General features: G+C 39.0%; 1 protein-coding gene across 2 annotated transcripts in view; it reads right to left on the minus strand.

Moving 5' to 3' along the window:
- Positions 1-6,058: 6,058 nt before the first annotated feature.
- The window catches only part of mta1 (metastasis associated 1), a 44,307-nt gene continuing 29,858 nt past the window's right edge, over positions 6,059-20,507 (minus strand). The window contains exons 7-18 of one of the 2 annotated variants that reach the window (XM_022750862.1): positions 18,742-18,844; positions 18,373-18,472; positions 17,678-17,866; positions 15,866-15,940; positions 15,325-15,383; positions 14,842-14,978; positions 13,000-13,151; positions 11,788-11,977; positions 11,470-11,559; positions 10,637-10,792; positions 7,714-7,863; positions 6,059-7,082 (exon numbers count right to left, since the gene is read on the minus strand). In XM_022750862.1, coding sequence (XP_022606583.1) covers positions 7,754-7,863; positions 10,637-10,792; positions 11,470-11,559; positions 11,788-11,977; positions 13,000-13,151; positions 14,842-14,978; positions 15,325-15,383; positions 15,866-15,940; positions 17,678-17,866; positions 18,373-18,472; positions 18,742-18,844 — 1,361 coding nt within the window. In that variant the 3' untranslated portion in view covers positions 6,059-7,082; positions 7,714-7,753. Of the gene's footprint in view, positions 7,086-7,713; positions 7,864-10,636; positions 10,793-11,469; positions 11,560-11,787; positions 11,978-12,999; positions 13,152-14,841; positions 14,979-15,324; positions 15,384-15,865; positions 15,941-17,677; positions 17,867-18,372; positions 18,473-18,741; positions 18,845-20,507 lie in introns of both variants that reach the window. The other variant, XM_022750861.1, reaches the window with a different exon arrangement.

Raw genomic sequence — 20,507 nt, forward strand, 5'->3', positions numbered from 1 at the left:
TTTTTTTCCCCTGTGATTTGAAGCAATTAAGCTGTGTCTTGTGTAGCTTGTAGGCTAGTTTTCCCAATATGTTGTGCATCTTGAATGTATCTGTCTGTACATGTGTGTTCTTATTCTTTTAATTGTGGAGCATTTTGTACATGTGCAGGAACAGTGCTATAGTACAGAAATAAAGTTTTGTCATAATTGTTACTAGGATCAATATCTTCGACCAAGGACCCTCTTCACTTACTCCACAATAAATTGGAAATGCCTTAACTCCAAGTGAATATAAATCACAACCGTCTTTTTGTTGATCACTGGCACAAAATCCAAATCAAATCTACTTTAATTCAGTGTTTTAGGAGTAAAACTTGAGGACTTGAAAAGAGGGTGAATGCTTTTTACAGGCACTGTGCTGTGTGTGTGTGTTGTGTTATAATATAAGCTAAAGAACTTGCATAAATGCATCATGAAAGACATGAAAGGCCCATTTGTACACAATACTACAATGATTTGTCCAAGCAGCTGAGGTGGGCTGAAATGCTATTTTAACCAAAGTCTCTGTCATGCCTCATTTTGGGATTCCTTGCTGTGAAGGCTGCTGCATGGATTATAAATAGGTCCAAACTGTCAATACAGTCAGTGTAAGGCTGAGGGGGGATATAGGCTATGGAGGCAGCAGCAGGGATTATCTCACCCCAAATGATAGTGAACTGCAGGCCTTATATGGAATAAATCAATGAGGGATTTTAGAAATCCAAACCCCCTGTCCCCGTATTATTCAATTTTTCTGCAAAAGAAAGCATCAATAAACGTGAACATGTTGAAAAAGTGACATAAAAACAGCAATGAATTGATTTGATACTTTCTATGCGATGTAATTACGCTAGATGGCCAAAGTCATCTTATTTTGTCCCTGGAAACTACGGGCCAGTGCGCAGGCTCGGCTGCTGGGACTCTGATGCAGCATCACGCCTCCTTCCCGCTGAGCAGTGCGGTACGTTTATCCTCTACAAATACAATTAAAAAAAAAAAAAAATTGACGTAGTGGACTTGAAAACCACTTCAAACCTCTCATAAAGCATCAATGAAACCCACTGGACTGAATGAGATACACAGGCTACTGCAACTGTCCTCATCAAGGATTACATCGCAAGTTATCCATATTTTAACAGGTGTAACAGCCCAACTGTGTACAAGAACATGCCGAATGAAGAGGAATTCACCCTGATTTTAAACAACATGTCCAGCTGTTTTCTTTGCATAAGTTACTGTGCATTAAATATGGAACATGGTTAAATAAAACACGCTTGCACAGCTGCCAACTTGCGAGCAAACACTCATTAAGGATAACCGAACGCAATTCCCTATCAAAAGCCGGGTAAATGAAGAAAACCTACAAAATCGAAGCACTCAAAGGCTTCACGGACACATAACATTGGTATCATGAACAGACATGCTTCCTTTAAGCCTAACATGTTGAATACATGTCGCGGAGCGTCGGCTCTTGCAGACGGACATGAATCATCCTCAGTGCAGTTTTTCTTTCTTTACCTTCAGACAGGGCTCTGGGGTGTCGCTCTCAGCACACAGGCCAGCCGATCAAACTCAACACCGGGTCAAATTATCCAGGATGTGTCGGTGTCCGTCAGCTGCTCGTGTGTTGTCCCCGGCTTCTCCTCCACGGTGTCTCTGCCCTCGGATTGAAATTGACCATTTTACTTCACTGCAGCAGCAGCAGCAGCAGCAGCAGCACATGCTCAGACAGACTCGGCAGGTCTTGCATTTTTGGTTAACCATTTCTTCACCGCAGCTCAGAGTCCAGACCTCTAGGCTGATAGTGACTGAGGGGGGAGTCTCCTCAGTCAGCCTGTGTGGATCCGCAGGATGTAAACAGCATTAGTTACATACTGTTAAGTTTAGTACAGTAACATGAAAATTATGAGTACACCTGACACAGAAATAACTATATCGCATGACTATACATGATATTTGTCTGACAGGAAAATTGTCAGTTCAACATAACTTTTTTGTGCTAGCACGTGCTAGGCTAAGCTACTAGATGCAGTTTCTGCTCTGCATCACACAGATAGCAGTTCTTATTCAGTGTCTGTGTAACCTCACCACTCACCAGTGGCATCGTTTTTTGAGATTTTAATATCACACCATCTTTTTTTTTGTCAAATACAAATCTTTTCGCTACAAGCACATTTTTTAACATGCACAAAACTTGAATTTCTCCTGCAGATTTATTTTCCAGGAATGATTGATTTACAACTTCAAACTTGAGAATTGTCTTTAAACATCACTTTACAAGCTCAAAATCATTAGGACCATAATTTAAGCCTATATGGGACTATGTTTTATAGAATACACATTTACACACGGGTTGTCAATCTGTTCACACAAATAATATTGAGACAAATCTTACAAACTAAACTCAAAACAAGACTTACCTCCAGTGTCGGGCAGTTGATGTCTTCCTGCAAAGAGTTTGTTTGGAGACCGGCGTGATGAAGACGCCGATCTCAAACTACAAACTAAAGGAGGATTCGGTTCACTGTGGCCATCGTGTCTTTTATCATCCGTATTTAAAGAGGAAGAAAAAGGCGGGTTTCTCAGCCTGAACTGTCTAATCCCAGTATCTGGTCCGTCTGTAAACAGGTACTTGTGCTCCGCTCCTGTTTTTCCTTGCACTCCCCGTTTCCTGTTTACCTGACTTCCGAACGCGTCCTAGGTATGAACGTTTCTTTGTTCCCCAGTTTATTTCTCTTTTGCTGTTGCTATTCATATTATGCTAGCCACATTATGCTAGCAAAGACTCGGCCGAGGCCTGACTGGTGGCCCGAGTCGAACAACCCACAACCAAGCCTGAAGTACACCACACGTGCCAGACTCGGCCCAAAGTCAGTTCATGTAAACCTAACGTTAATACACTCTTCCTTATAGAAAACAGTGAACTATCATGCTTAAACTTTTACTTTTACTAAAAGTAGATAACAAACCCTTCAATATAAAAAAAAAATCGGTTGGGAAATATAAACATTATAGAGCATTTTATCCAGAAAAACTGCGCCCACTAGCTCTTGTTTACAGGGCATACTTGCCCGGTCCAATATGGCGGCGACGTTGACGTACGATCCAGCGGCCAATGCGGCGTCTACGTGCTCACTTCCGGTTCTAGCGGTGGGCCAGAACGGCTGTTAGCTTAAGGCCGTGAAGCTAGCATGACTCTGTACAAAAGTAGCAAAACGTTGTTTAAAATTTAGTCTTATTACTCTTATTCTGTTTGAAAAACTAAAGTGATATATTCCTCAGGAAATATATTCTGAACATGATGTTTGAACGTCTGATATGAAGGTGGTTTAACTTGTAATTCTTTTTCCAAACCCCGAGGTGCATAGTAACAATAGTTTTACCAAGATCTGAGCAGCCGCTTCTGACAATGAAGATTATCCATTTGGAGGATGTGGGCCGATTTAGTCTGATTGTTAGAAACCATTTGAAACCACAGTGTTTCTTTTTCCATTTTATATTTTTGCCAAAATGTTTTGTCACAGTTTGTGTTATAAAAGGTGTCAGTTTTGTCCACTCCCAAAACATTTTTAAAGCCCTGTGATCAGTCAATTTTCCAGACTTTCCAGAGAAGTGTAGAAACTTTACTGACATGTAGCATCGATTATCTGAATATTTTTTGGTTTACATTTCATTTTAGACGAGGCTGGTGCTTTTTCCAAATGAGGTGTATATATTACAACTTGAAAGTCCTCAGTTTATTGGCTATTGTGACAATGAATATACTTAAGATTAGCCTTTGTAATGCAACTTTTTTTATGCCAAATAATAATGTCTATTTTTCATAATAGGTGCCGCTCCTCTGATGTAGGCTACATCCTGGTAGCTGGAGAAGTACCCCCCCTGCACATACTTGGGAAACCTTAACCGAAGGGTAAGACAAATAGTTCACTGTCCAAGGACCATCAGCTGTGCACATTTTTTTTTTTTTTTCAAAATAAAGGAAGTCATAATATTAAAGCTTGGTAACAGAGCTGTAATGGTTTCAGTGCAGTTAGAGATACTTCACTGGTGCATGGCTGCTTCATGGTGGATTTCCGGTAACAATAGCACTGCCTGTTCTAATAAAGTGTGGAGGAGTAAAAGGCATATTGTGTAAAATCATTAAATTGGATGATATATGATAATGTAACAGTGGATGTAACTCAGATAGACTCTAATAACTGCATCCATTCTTTCTAGTTTTAAATGGTCTCCTAAAGGGAAATGTCCACAAGACATGAATGGTTAATCAGTGATTTGAAGAGCATTGTAATACTGTTATCTGTCTGCTCAGGCCATATCACAAACAAGATATGATTTCAATTGGACATTAATGTCAGATACTAAAATACCACACAGACGCCACTTTCCACAAGGCCTCGTAAAGACGAGAAGGGTGCTCACTCAAAATCATAAAGTTGGTCATCAGCATCAACCTCGTCTCACAGATGAGTGGACTGGAACGGACCATTCCTCTATGATAGGTAGGAGTTGAACTTGCAGATACGATAAATATTGAGTTTCTCCAATGCACAAATAACCTCAGACAGAAGTGAAGAGCACAATGACCCCAAAGCTCCCTGTAAGATAACACTGGAGTGGCTTCAAGGAGAGATCAAACTGTAATTCAAGCCTCGACTAGAACCCTATTGAAAATCTAAACAGACATGCAGGACGCAGTTGATTCTTTGCATCACTCATGATAATGGTTCATCTTTATGAGTGTGTTAGATGAACGTGTATCTTCCAATACGTGTATCTTCATTAATGTAATTTATCAGTGTGACTGCTGTAGCAATTAACATGTTTGTTCCTCTCTATTATTCCTATACCTATTATACATTAAATATGTGCATATACTATGTATTACATTTTCATTATTAAAATGTATCTTTTTATCTGTGCTGTAATTTCTTTGTTATTTTACTATTGTGTATTCACTGTAGTACTTTACTATATAGGGTATTATATACGATTTTGTCTCACCGTTTCACTTGGAAATAAGCTTGGGAACATGAGGAAACGGCACTACTGTTTCAATTGAATTTAAGTTTTTTTGCACAAATATTATACTAATGCACATAAACATTTATGCACTTATTGCACAGTGTATAATGTTCTAATCTCAATTTATTTTAGTCTGTCTTCTTCTTATTGTATCTGTATATAGCTTCATAAGATGTATTGGGCCTGTTTTGTGTGCCATACTCTTAAGAAGAATAAAATACTACTTTACTCTTTACTTTGCAACTTGCTGACTGCTGCAGGGAATCTGGTGTTCATACCCGTTGTGACAATGATAGAGAACTACATACATATACTCAGAATTCCACTCTAAATGTCCTATAGAGATGAAAATGTAACCTTGAATTTGTTTAATTAGATAATTAAAACAATGTATGACTTACAAAATGTCACTCTGGCCCTCAGCCTCCACCAAAGCACCATCATGACAGTTGAAGTTGGCTGATCTCACACCAACATAAATTTCTGCATTTACAAGACAGGCGAATGGTATTAGGCTGATGTAGGAAACTAACTCTGGCTGACCCAGATGTTAGAACAGCTGCCTCTTGACCAAAGGCCAACATCCTGCTTCATGAAGAACACCACTGCAGCTAGTGTCTAAAGTTTTTAAATTTATTAAAACAAAGTTTTCTTGAGTAAATTAATTTGTTTTTTCTACTTTTTAGATGTAATTGTTTTGTTTTTTGTATCTTACCCTTTTTTTTTTTTGATTCTCTGTACCATAATAGCCTGATCATATTGAATTTATTGTGCTGAATTGATTCAACCTTATTTTCTCATGTAAAACATTTTGTAACTGTTTTGTAAAATATTTTATAGATCATTATTATTATAACTTCTATTTCCAAGGTTAACAACAAACTCGTCATCTACATCATCTAAATCTACAATATCTGAATAGATGAATAAAACAAAAATAACTGTCGGCAGCAGATGTGTTGGATATTCGTATATTTTCTCATAAAAACTGATGGATCCACTGTGACCGATGTTTTTATCAGTCATGCAACTGAAGAGTTGTGTGCCAGAGACAAAGCTACTCGTGAACATAAAATAAAGAGAAACACATTGACAAAATGACTGGACATGAAAGCAGAGTACATTCCTGCTTTTCAGCTGTTTGTAGACTTTTGCTTACAAAACATGTTTCCGTTTGTGCATTAAATCTTTTCTAATATTGATTTTTTTAGGCACAAAGTATATAAATCAATAAGGAATGAAAGTCTTAAGTCGTTTTGCATATACCCTGTTTGCATACCTGTGTGAGTCAGAAAAACTTGTAAATACCAGTTTGAAAAACAACACTGAGTGCAAGTTTTGACTCCGCTGATCTCCATGCACAGACACCAAAAGAAGAGGGAAAATCAATTGTCTTTTTTAATTACATTATCGAAGCATAGATGCATTACTTGTGAAAAAGGTAGAAAAAACAGCAAGTCTTTCTCAATAAGTTAAACCTCTCTGGCCAAAGAGCAGGGCCGGCTCACAAAACAGAAGATTTCCCGTAAAGCATTCAAATTCATTGAAACAAAAGACAAGGAGTTAACTCGTGTCGCTGAAATAAAAGTGCGTCTCCTTGTTGAATTTAACTTGTTAAAAAAAAACAAAAACAAAAAAAAAAACACAGAAGATGCAAGTGGCTTATGTTACAGTCCTTCCACCCTTTTCCACAGGGTTTTGCAAGCATTTTTTATGAAACTTCACAAGTTCCATCGTTTGATCGACAAACAATAAGCTGAGTTATAGTTGGTAAAAAAAAAATTATAATAACAATAACAATAATTACAATGACAGTAATAACAAGAAATGTAAGTAATAAACACAGTCCTGTACAGTCAGTCTTCTGATTGACCACAGCCAAACTGATCGATAATCGATTGGTCTTCAGCAGTCTGACAGACCCCGTACTGACTGATGAAAGGTGGCCAATTTTGTCGTCTCCTTTCAGCTTCTACCTCCCTCAGCTGCCCACGGCTATGGTTTATTGGAAAACGCCTTTTCCATTTCATCCCCCTCTGCTGTGAAAAAGACACAAAGGACAGTGATTATGAACACGTCAAGCTCCTGTTAACCTTAATAATATACACAGTTATATCCAATTCACCATCACATCATTACATGTCTTGTTTTTGTTTGACCAAAACTCAAAAATATTCACTTTAATTTGAGGTAAGACAAAAGATTTTCTGATAGTAATAGAGCTGAAATGATTAGACTGTTGATCAATCAACAGAAAATGAATCAGCATTAATTATTTCCTGATCTTCTAATGTGATTATTTGCTGTTTTCTCTGTTTTACATCATTGTACATTAAATTTTATTTTTAGGTTTTGGACAATTGGTCAAACAAAACAAGCAATTAGTAAATAACAGTAGGTCAATAAATAATAAAAACAAACATGTCTTACTTTGTAAAATATACTTAAATTTGTGAAAAAAGTGACATAAAACCATCAGAAGGAAATCAGTTTCATATTTATCAAACATTTTAGAAACCTTAGAGCACAGCTGACAGTTCGGCAGTCACGGTCAGGAGTGTGAAACAACATCAACCTTGCATGAAAAACGAAAACAACAACTGCTGCCAAGTAAACACGTCTTACAAACATCATCTTCATACAGCTCAGCAGTGGTATAAGTCTCACCTCACTGGGGTTTGCAGTAGAGGTGGCTCCCACAGAGCGTTCAGTCCAGTTCATGTACCTCGTCCTGCAGGGAGGCCGAGGGCCGGGCCGCCTCGCTCATCCGTTTGGCCATGATGTCCCACTGTGGAGCCAGGGCTTTGGATTTAGAGCCTACAGAGGAGGAAGAGCACAAGATATGTTGATTTGGAAAACACACACAGCCTCAGTCCACCGCTACTGCCAAATACTGTATATTAAGGTTAAAATCTTCTGCCCTCTAGTGGCTCTATTAAATACTTTTATAGCACTAATAGATCTGCCTTGTTCTACACATCTTCTCAAACTCTCCCTTAGCACAGGTGCCATCAGGTTTCATGTTTCTGAGCACATTTAAATTGACAGCACCACTTCTTTTTTCCTTTTTTTTTTTTATGAACAGAAATAAGTACAACTTTAAGTGACGTAAAATCTGTCTAGTAACTTTCAACCTATTCCCACACTCCCCTCAATGGCATGTTATCAACAGTTAAAGCAGTGAATACACTCTCCTCTTCTGCTTTCTATAGAAACAAACAGCAGCCTGTATTTGTCAAACATCACTTTACAATAAAATATTCAGCAAACAATCATTAGAATTATTCATCATCAGGTTGTTGACAATCAGACTCAGACTGAGTCAGAATTCTAACGATTCAGCGATCGGCCACAAAGCTTGTTTGACAACAACGAATGTACTTAAAGCAACATTTCTCTGTTGTGTAAACTACGGCTTTGCCACAACGAGTTCGAGGCGTCATATAAAGATTCATGAATAGCTGACAAGCGTCCAAACCAAGAGAAAACAGATGATCTACATTTGAAAAATTACAGCGAAACAGTGATTGAACGCTCCACAGCCACACTGAAGCCAAATCCTCCATATAAAGGTAAAGTTCAACATTTAAAAAAATGACGAAATACTTAGAAACACAAAATTCACCTGAAAACCAAAAAACTTTGTTTTTATATTTCTGTGTTGAACAGATTAAAACAGACATGATGCAACGTGTTAATTAGTAAACTTTAGAGTCACTAGCAGGTCCTTTTAACAGTTTCCCTCTGTTCCCAGTTTATTCCCAGTCTGGGCAAAGCTAATTGCCTCTAGCTCCACACTTGCAATACAAGAGAGTGTTATCAGTCTTTACGTCACTCTCACAGAAAGTGCGTAAGCTTCCAGAGTTCATATAAAAAGATCAATCAAACCCTAAATGAATAAGAAAAGGAAAAAGGAGACCAACACTGATAAAGAGGAATGCACTCTTATACTTAACCAACATAAAATAAATCCGCAACTATTTTGATAATTGTAAATTTTCAAGTAAAAACGGCAAAAGCATTTGATGTTCCAGGCTCTGAAATGGGAGAGCTGCCTTGTAAACCGAATATTTTTGGATTTTGGACTGTTGCTTGGACAAATCACGACTTTTGATAACATCATCTTGAGCTCTGGAACATTTCTCAATTGCACTCTCAGGCATTTTTCTGCATTTTCTGATGTTTCATGACCAAACAATTAGTCAATTAATTGAGAAAATACTAACTAAATAATCGTCAGTTGCAGCCCTGCGCAGCTTGTTGAAACGACAATGTAACATCTCCTGATTTAACAACTAAAACAAAAGAAATATTGCAAGATTGTTATGATTAACAGTTTAAGAATAATAAATATATAAAACACGCTTGCAGCAACCTCTTCATTCTCTGTCACATTACCATAATATGAATGACTGTGTCGATAAGTTTGTGTTAAAATAAAAAATTAAAACTAATCCCTAATCCTGGAGCCTGGCTCATTTCCAACCCAAATCTCCTCCCGGTGCGTTATCCAAGCCTGGGCCTGAGGTGGGCTCACAGACCAGTGGAGATGCTCTCCCTCAGGATACACTTACTGAGCCCTCCTCCTCCTCCTCCTCTTCCTCCTCTTCACTGTTACCATGACAACATAGACTGTAGCCTCCAGCTAAAGCAGCAAGGCCGATCCCCTCTCTCCCTCTCTGTCTTTCTCTGGCATACTCTCACTGTCTTGATCTCTCAGTCTGTCTCTTCCCCTCTCGTTTCACAGGGGAGAGGGAAAGTGGGACATAACCCAAAAAACAAAATAAGAGCCCCACACAAACTCTGAACCCTTCGGCAGTGGGTCTTAACTGGTGGTGTAGCCACGGAGCTCAGATGTGCGTTTACACTCTCCTTAAATATTCAAATTACCCATGTTTAGCAGAGATAAAAGCTTTAACATGTACGTGTAATGAAATACATTTTAGTTTGTGTAACAGCCACATTTGCACATAAACCAACGCAAAAAAAAAACAAAAAAAAAACGGAGGTGGTGTGAATTCAAGTTATTTCCTTCATATAATTTCACATCTCACTGAAAGTCTCATGTTAATTAGAACGTTTGATTAGGTGATCATGATTATCACATTTGAGGAGAAAAAAAACCTGGAAAATGATCTTGTGTCATCCTCATTTTCAACTACGGCACAAATTTAATCAAGTTTAATGTTTTAGAGTGTGCTGGTATTTGCAATGATATACAAGGTGATACCGGCTAAAAAGCTCCAATATCATAATGCAAATAATATGGTGTTTTAGAGGGGTAGTCTAGAAATGTAGCACTGCTCTTTAATACAGTTTAGAGACTCCGGGCGGGTTCAATAATGGGTCAAAACCCTGGTTCCTACATTTCCAATAATGCAGCTGCACTGCACACCTTTGAGAAAATATCCTCCTTACGACAAAACCACAACAGCATCCTCAGTTTACTTTGGAAAGCTTCCTCCAGAGCCACAGGGAACATCGTTCAACTGTTTTCACAGACTGAGTATTTCTTCTCATGAAGACGACATTGAACAAACACACAAACACTGTCCTGTATGTCTGCTGCTGTCTGCTTAAGCTCACTCACCATCCAGTCCATTGTGCTGTTCATAGGTGCGTTTGCCCAGGATGGTGGGTGAGCCATTGTTGAGGATGGGAGAGGCTTTTATGGGCGTCAGGCTGCCTGTAGAGATGGACGCTCCACGAATTGGTGGGTCGGGCTTGGCTGGACAGGGATGTGCTTCTGAAACATGAAGGGAGAGATGGGGAGAGAAGACAAGAGGCAGAAACAGACTGTTAAGAAGAGAGGACAACAATTCACAAACAAGTGACACATTATTTTCAACTGCTGACCTGAAACATGAGGTCAGACTCATGTTGTTATTGTACTGAGGCCTGATTCAGCAAATTTATATCATGCAAAGCTTTGATTTATGACATGAAATGATTTCCTCTGATGCCACTTCTGACTTGTTTTACTAATTAAAACAATTGCTCCATTTGCAACCGTGTATGAGCGTCCGAGAGTCCTGCAGGATCCACAAATTTATCTGCAATTCACAAGTGACAGACATTTATAAAATGTGATGCTTCAGCATTTGTGATCTTCGTCAGCAGTGCTTGCAAATCACTTTTTTAAAGCAGGCCTCAAGTCCAAGGGAGTAATATTAAGACTGAGATGTCAAACATAAATCAAAGTGATGATTCCAAAATGAACAAAAGATTTTTTACACTTGCGTACATGTTTCTGAAGGTGCTAAACATAGCTTTACTTCTTTTAAGGGAAAAACATGATCTTTTTTTTCTGAAAACTAATGTGTTCATTTTAGGATCTAAGTGTCACAATATAAAACTGACTGAGAACAGAAACTCAAATGAGAGCTCAGTTCCAGATGCAGCGGGTGAGCGGCTTCTTCTCACCTAAATACCGAACCACAGACTCCAGAGGTTTACGTTCCACAGGTTTCATAGGCAAAGGCTTTTTCGGCCTATCTGGCAACCGCAAGGCACCTGTAGAAATTCATTGCAAGAATATTGTCAATAAAAGCTTAATGGATGACACAGTGAAGCTGCAAGGAAAAAGGAAAAACCTGTGCTCTTTAATAAAACATCTGTCATGTCATAAAAACAGGCATTGCTTCCCTTTCATACAACTTAAACACAGAAGTCAAACAGACGCAGAACGATCAACGTGTGTGATATTAACATAAAGAGTTTTAAGGGGGATTGGCTCCTCACATTCTGCCTTGATGGCTGCTGTGTTGACAGGGAGGTAGGGGTGCCTGGCCAGATATCGCGGCCTGATGATGTCCATGCAGAGGCGGCGAGTGATCCGTGTCAGGCCGTTGGTCTGCAGGTAAAACGCCTGTCGCGTCTTCACTGCAAACTTGGGGCTGCCGCTGTGTCGAAGGGGCAGGCCGTGGGGGCTCTGGTGGTACGAGCAGAACAACAACATCTGTGTTAGACCCCATGATGTTGGTGTCTATTAACAGCTGACACTTGATCTAATGAAATTATCACCTGACCGATGGCAAAGAAAACATCTGGACTAAATCGTTACCTGAAACTTAGTGATTAATCACTGTAATTTACTGATGCTGATTGGCAAAATGGAGCTGATTGGAACGCTTCCCAAAATGTAAATGTACCATTTATTTAACACACTGGTTGTCTGCATTGGCCGGGGTCAATCATTTAATAGCTAATAATTTACTTGAGTTCACTGCGGAACAATATATAGGTATATGTGGCACTAAATTTGATTTACTGATACAACACACAGATATACACACACGTTCACAGTATTTGGACAAATACATTTACTTGAGGAGACAGTTTGACAAAGTCGTAAAATTGAGATAGAGTCAAGATCAATTAGAAAGTACATTTTTGAAACAGTTACAGTCAGGGAATATGGTGTGGTTTCAGTGTTACCCTCCATCAAATATTGTATTTCTGACAGATTGAGCGTTTGTCTAAGGAATATTTGAATTATCCTTTTTAAAAGGTGTCTAAATCCGTGATGTACTTTTTTTTTTTTTTAAATTTAGCACAAAAGTTACAAATTGTCAGATTGTTTCAAAGGATGCTAAAATGAATATGTGCCAGCTAACCACCTGTATGTTAAATGTATATTAGAGCTGAAACAATTATTGAATTAATTGACACCTGCTTTGATGATCAGACCTAGTAAAACCAAAAAACTGAAAATCTTTGGGTTTTCAACAGTTTCAGGAAGTCGTCTCGGGCTCTGAGAAAGTCTATTGGGTATTTTGCTATTTTGATACATGTATGATAAGAGTGAGTAGAAGGGGATAGGATGAACTGTTCCTTTAAGGGCAGGATAAGGCTTTAAGGAAAACAGTGAGGCTGTTGTTTGTGATTTGCAGAATAAGTCAATGTCCTGTGACGTATTCGCAATGGTGTGTGTTTCTGTGTGTTAGTGTGTACCATGTTGTTGCGGTTGGGTCCAGGCCTCTCTCCATCCAGTCTCGTGGGCATCTTCAGCCCCCCGTACTTCTTCCAGTATGTCCAGCATGAGGCGCACAGGCGACACTGCATGTTGGGAGGTCCCCACGAGTACCACTGGTAGGAGCTGCTGGCTACACCCACACAGAGACACACGATCGCACAGAAAGTGAGTGCCGAGCACCAGAGAGCAGCACAACACTCATACGTTACAGAACGTGCACACCATGATTCATAATCCACATATAATCATGAATCCGTTCTCATGTGCATGCAGGCGAGAGCAAAACCTTTAATCATTCATCACTGAATTAACTACAACCACTAAAATAACTTGAACAATCCGCTGCTGCAGGGCACATAACGCTATTCTCTCTCCTCTCCATTTTGTAAGTCCAATAAGCTCAAATGTGAGCCACATGCAGACCGCAGAGTTGATTTGAGCTCTTTAAATAAGTTAGTGGTCTATTGCTGAGATTTGTTGATGAAAACACAGATTTTTAAGATTTACTGAGGAACAGAAGTTGGATGTACAGTTCAGTAAAATGCAAAATACAAAAGGCTTCTGTAATAATCTATACTTAATCACAAATACACACAGCACTGAAGCACTAAGCCTGTTTTATTCTTATTTGCACAATTAATGATGTAAACGAGCTTTTAACAACAGCAGATCATCACATTAGTAGCTGAGCGGTCAAGGAAGGTTTAGAGTTGTTTCAGCCCTTCATATGAACTAAACTGGCGATTTTCTCATGCAAATACTACGCATTTCCAAAAATGGTTTCCAGAGTGGATAAATATGGCTTAGTGGCTTTGTGTTTTAGTGTGTACATGGGAAACTGAACTATTGCCAAAGTATGAAATAAGCCTGCCCAGTCACAGTTGGGGACTGTGTGTAAATTTAAGAGCACAACCCCTTGTTGACTATCAATACAGCCGATCCCTCAGCACCCTCCTGTCTTTAACCTGTCGTTAACATTTATGCTATGTTTTGTCAAATGTATTTGAGACAAAGGGAATTTCAGAGGCAGAATGACTGCAAGTCAAACAGGAGGATGCGGAGAGAAGTGAGGTCGTCTGGGGTGTTGCAAATTGATGTTAAGACGGGTCTGCATAAGGTGAAAATGTTTCAACTTCATCCAATAATTCACATTTATGCTGGGACTTTATCAATCTGCTTCATATACATGAAGAGACGAGAGGAAAAGGGAGAGAAAGAATGGAGGGAAATAATAGAATAATACAGTTGATAGAGTAAACCGGCTGGTTGGCACAAATAAACTCAAACAGTTCAGTGGTAAAATGTGACAAGGCGAAAAGTCACTTTTTTCTTTTCTTCCTTAAGATTATTTTTTGTGCATGTTGCTTTTATTGAACAGTTGACCATCTGGAGAGGCATTAGACATGATAGAAAGATCCTCTGGCTGGGAGTTGAACCGTGGACAATGTAGTTATGTGGTATGTGATGCCCCCAAAGTCCCTGTGTTTTCTGTCTGAACACACCTTCAGATCTTAGATTGTGTCTCAGAGTCAAGAGCAGGCTTGGGAAATGATACACTGATCTATGAAGTGACCGAAAGACGCTTTTAAAAGTATAACTTTTTAAGAGTCTGTTTTTCATTCAAGTCAAAAACGAGTTAAACATGAAACACCCCTCTTGAAAGCCAAAGCAATTTATAAATTCATCACGTACAATTTAGCAAGACTTGCTGGAGTCTTCTTAAATCAGGCCAATACTAGATGATTCCTTGCTTCAAGAAGCAAAGAAACAGCAGCTGTTGTTGTTACATGATAGCTGTATTACACGTATGAATGACTTACTGTAGCAGCTTTCACAGGCTCTGCCCAGCCCGGGGGTCTGCGCCGAGCCTGGAGGTCCTGGGACCCCTGCACCCGCTGCTCCATTCATCAGAGCTGGCTTTACATTGTTGCTCAGCTGGTTGGGGTTTGGCTTGTTACTGTTGGGGCAGAGAAACAGAGACCGGGTCAGACCAGCTGAAGATAAGACAGGCCTACTCAGTGTACAGTCACTAAGAGAATAGATAACATTCATCCGGCACAGACGCTGATACTGTACTGAGAGCTGTCATGAATACTTATAGAGAGAAAGAAGGGTCTGTGCTCTGACAACAGTAGCACATGTCCAACTTTGAAACACCAGAGATGTTGCTAAGAAGGTCAGAACTACTCTAAACTTTTCTTTACATCTCCATGTAGTCAGATGAAAGAGTGCTGCACAAATGACCTCTGACGAATATGATTAAACCCAATATTCCACACAGAAACTTGCATCAAAGTACTCACTAGTTAGGGATGTAGACCTGCTTCAACTTGCTTTCTGCCTCAGCTGCTTTTAATCGTTTCTGGAGCGGAGACATTAGAGGTAGAGGAGCAAGGAGAAAGGAAAAGTTATCAACCTTGAGTTTAAGACACCACTAAACTACTTCATTTGAAAAAGGAGCAAGGAACAAGACTGATATATTGATAGTTGACTCATTTCTAAAGAAGAATAAATAGGTTTATTATTCTTTTGTTTACGTTTTTTTATTTCAAAATAGCCATATTCTTTGAAAATGAATGTAGATGCATGCTTTAAGGTATATGTAAAGTGGTAATCAATCAATGAAGATCAAAACTATTTTTATATAATATCATTTCATAATATTTTTTTTTACTCAGAATGTACCGTAAATCACATCAGGCTTTCATAAATTAGTTATTGGGCTGGAAATTAATTAATTAATTAATTAATTAAAAGGAAATTAATATCATCATGAAAAAATATAACCAGTTATAAATTACTCCAAGAAAGTTTTTCTAAAATTCCTCATGTATAATTTTTTACCTGCTGTACATATCTGTCTGTGGTCTTCCACATGTAGTAATACTCAATAATACTTGTCAGGGACTTCCAGGGCAACTACAGAAGGAGAGAAAAGGATAAAATAATGAATATTTCAGTCTAATGGTTATCAAAGTGGTGGCAGCAGACGTCACTGACAGGTGGCTGGCAAAACAAAACAAAAAAAAAATCTGGATGAAGGAAGTGAGCATGAAATATTTTGTCAAGAGCTGTAGCAGTAACACTTTAAAACCTCCATTTCATAACCAAATGTTTTGTGAACTTAGCAGAATTTCGCACAAATGTATTTATCTCACTACCCATCTGTGACTAAAATACACCAAGAGAACGTATTTAGTTCAAAATTATTACAAAGAAACATGGACATTAACAGACAATTAAACAAATGAATATGTCAATGAATAATAATAAAAAATAATGACAATAAAATAAAATAATCATCGAGATCACACAGAAAGGCTCTCCCACAATCCCAGAACGCAATAAGCATTATCTGCACAAGACTAACAAGAAATAAAATAAATTAGTACCGCCAGACTAAATAACATGAAGTTAACAGCACTGAGTCGACCTATAAACTAAAGATGAAGGTAAATACAGTAAAAAACAAGAACAAGTATATTTGAGGTAAATAAGCAAAGAGGTCTTCAGGAGAAGTAATAGATGTGAGTGAGTTAGGCAAATTGTTCCAGTCTGTTGGTGCTTTAGACGTCTCTAGAAATTATAGGCACAAAAAAGATTCTTTGTATAAATGACAAAAACAACAAACTGGCCACAGATTCTGTTTGAGCTACACTGAAGTTGCTCTGTAAACTTCCCTCTAAGAAGTTTGAAAGGAAAACGAGCTGTCAAGTAGTGGCCCCACCCATAATGGTGGTGTAGTCCCTGTTGTTTGAGGGAAGGCCTGGGTGGAAACGAGAGTGAGCAGCACCGACGGCAGCCAGCCACCAGGTGGTGGAGTGATGCACACAGTGAGAGCCGACCACAATGTGGAGTAGAAAGGTCCACAGACGGCAGCACCATTCTTCTCAAGCTCAAAGCACAGAGGACGGCGAGGAGCTACAGCACAAACGGCAGCTTTCTCCTGGTTTTTAACTGACACTTACTTTTCTCAAAATTAATTCTTTGGTATGCTTTTAGGGGTGAATGGTCATTGTTCTGAGCTTTAGCATTTTCACTCTTTAGTACGAGCTGGCTGCCGCATTAGCTTCCAAGACTACTATTGTGCTTGTGCTTATAAAAGCTAAATCAGCTAAACGGCTAAATAAGCATAAATGTCTTCTGCAGAAGTTCAGCTCTCTTTCTGTGGTATGGACTCGTAAGCAGCACTTATGGATGCACTGAATACTTACTGTACACATCTCTAAATTAGATTTGGGCATCCAACATACAAGCAGGCTGGCTGATGAGCAGCGTACCACGTGCTCAGTATGTCTTCCATGCACATCTACGCTATAATATTCCATTAAGCAGAAATGCCTTTGAAAAAGTGTTTAGAAAGACCCCCACCACACACATATATGCAACAGCATATATAAATCATTTCATTTTATTAAATTAAAATGTTTGTTGTAGTCACAAATGGACATAATATAAAATATAAAAATCTGCAATGAGAGGCTAATGTTCCCCCGTGTCTAATCTTTATGCTAAGCTAACTGTCCCCTGGCAAACAGACAGAAAGAGTGGCATCAACCTTCTCATCTAACTCACAACAAATAAACCAAATAAGCATATTTCCCAATAAATACGTTTTTTTGTTTTCGTTTGTTTTTTTACAGGTTTGTTACTCACAAAATCCTGCTGGATATCGGTGAAATCTTTGCCGTATTTCTCTAGCGCCTCCTCGAACAAGTTGGCCTCCGAGGCGCTCCACTCCTCCATTTCATCCCTGCAGAGGACGGGCCCGCCCTGAGGCACCAGTGCTGCGATGGCTCGAGTCATGTCATAGCCCGTGGCGTGGAGGGTGTCCATGGCGTGAAACTGAACACAAAATAGGAATATGTGATGTTGTCGTGTTGTTTGGAACATTTATGCAATGAAATTCTACAATATTCTGCTGACTTCTTGGCATGACATATTTATATTTACTCAATCCATGGTGTTTATGTGCAGCCCCTTGTGCAAGGCTTTGGGCTCTGTGTGTGTGTGTGTGTGTGTGTGTGTGTGTGTGTGTGTGTGTGTGTGTGTGTGTGTGTGTAGCTTGAAGGCCTCTCATCTATGTTTTTTACATGAGGATAAGATCTAGGGCAGAATAAAGCAGCACCAGGCTTCTGGGGCCAAGTGCTTGTTAGGGATAACCAGACACAGGCCTCAACAATCACTAACAGACACACAAACACACACATATACACACAAACACACATGTACACACCAGGCATTTTCTTTGATTAACAGCCCTGTTTTTCTCCTACACTTTTCACCTATAGTGTGATGCTGATTTTCCCAAAGGCCACTTTCATGTGTGTGAACGTATGTGTATATCTCACCAAGGTGATGTCTCGGGAGGCTGCAGCAGCACTCATGTGAAGGCTGGGCTGCCGGACAGAACTACTGCAGTCCAAGGCTCTGGCAAATGTACCTACTGACCTATGGGACACGAACATGACGTAAAAGACGAAGAGATAGGAAACAAACTTTGGGTTTTACTTTCACCATCGTTTGACGTAGTTCCATCTGGTCTTTTTCTGAACTATTTATGCTCAAAAATGTTGAAAGACAAATTGGCAAAAGTTCCAAATCTGGTGCATCATGATAAAATATTCGGTAATGTTGCCCTGTCATGATACACCTCTAACCAAATCCATTTTTCTTTTGTTGCATTATTTGTATGTTTTTGCTCTTCTGTGTTGACTTACCGAGCTACTACTAAGAACTGGTCAATCTGTTTCTCCGTCAGTGAGCTGTTGGGGTCCCAGACCTTCTCCTCTAGTTTCTCCAACTCTCTGCCATCGTCCTCACCTACATGGACACAGAAGACACACAGGTACAGACAGTTCGTTTTCTTAAGTCCAAATCTGGTTCCCAATAACACACATAAGTATAACCAGAGTTTGTAAAAATCCACAATCAAATTTCCTTTTTTTCCTTTTTTAAAATGACTCCCTTGTCTAAAGTGTTAATGAATCCCAGAGCTGTAGAGGTGCGGCCTGCCTGCCTGCAGCCAACCAGCCAACCTGCCTGAGCTTCTAACACATGTAAAAGAATTTCATTAACATGGGTTTAATTAGAGAGCTTAGCTACCCACAGTGTCCTAATTGGAATTTCAGAGGTTTTCCCACCTGCTAAGAATAAAAATCTGGCAAAACACTGAACGATAAATCTGGCAGAAGAGTAGTCACGTTTGCACTGAGTACTGGCACAAAATATCACCACAAAATGTTTGGGAAATATGGTTCATTGTGCTCAAATTAAAATAATTATGGATTTTTAATATTTTAGATACATTTCAAAGTCAAAAACTACTTTTGAAAAGTATAATGTTAAAGCTGCCATTAATTAAGTTTGAAGGACAAGTTTCATATTTGTCTTATTGTTGACAAATCCCATTAAAAACAATTGATCCCATAACAAGTTTTGTCTGTGAAGTCAAAGTCTGATACATCTTAATCCTCTGGGCGACAGACCTCCACTAATGTCCAAAAACCATTAAAAACAAGTCAGTGAGCCACATGGTTGCACTGGGTGACATGTTCCTACATTACGATCCACCTGGGCATAACAGTTTATTTTGACTCCGACATGCACGGTCCCGCTGCCCTGAATACTAACTACAGCAACATATGCATAATAGCACAACTGAAAATAGTTTCCAACAAATACACTATTTACTCCCGTATGAGACATTTGCTAAAAACTACAGGGCCCAGCTGTTTTAGGAAAATATTTAGTCTTTTTTAAAAAGTGAAACTATCTATCTGTGACCCAATTTTAAAGGTTTCTGTCTTCACTAGGAAAGGGCTCGGTGCTGAGCGCCATGGACAGAGCAGGGGAGTCTGAAAGTATTGAGAGATGAACTATCACATTGTTGGATTTGGTCTTTTTTTTTAATTGAATTTGCTGAAAATGAGGAAGAATAATGCCAGCTTTATCCTTCAAAATAAAGGCCACATTTCTAATCATCTTTGTATGTGAAACACAGTAGGAGTAGTTGCATCTTCACACTTTGGAAAGAAACTAAACAACTGTCATGTGTTAAGCTCCAGATATTCATACACATGGCACACATGCTTACAATATTTTTGTACAGGTGACATTATATTCAGTTGCTCAAATTACTGCCTGTGTATGACTTTACACTCACGCTGAGATTTAAGAAACGGGAAGCTTCCTTGTCATGCCATGCTGTGAACATGTCCGTCACCAATAAAGCAGTTGTGAAGTAACTTTAAAACCATCTTCTTGTCAGGTAACATGCATCCCATCCTTTACAAACTCTCTGGGTGAGATCATCACTTGTGCACAACATAGACAGTAATTTGTTATTCTAAATGCTTTGATTATGTATAATCATGCTGCCACACTGCGATTGCCATGGAAACTTGGGTTAGTTGCTTTTTCTTTTTTTTTTTTTCTACCAACTTTACTTTAAAAAACAGAAGTAACCGCTGGCTTGGGGCAGAAA

This window comes from Seriola dumerili, unplaced genomic scaffold (assembly GCF_002260705.1).
Source record: "Seriola dumerili isolate Sdu_G_001 unplaced genomic scaffold, Sdu_1.0 BDQW01000149.1, whole genome shotgun sequence".
NCBI classification, from domain to species: domain Eukaryota; kingdom Metazoa; phylum Chordata; class Actinopteri; order Carangiformes; family Carangidae; genus Seriola; species Seriola dumerili.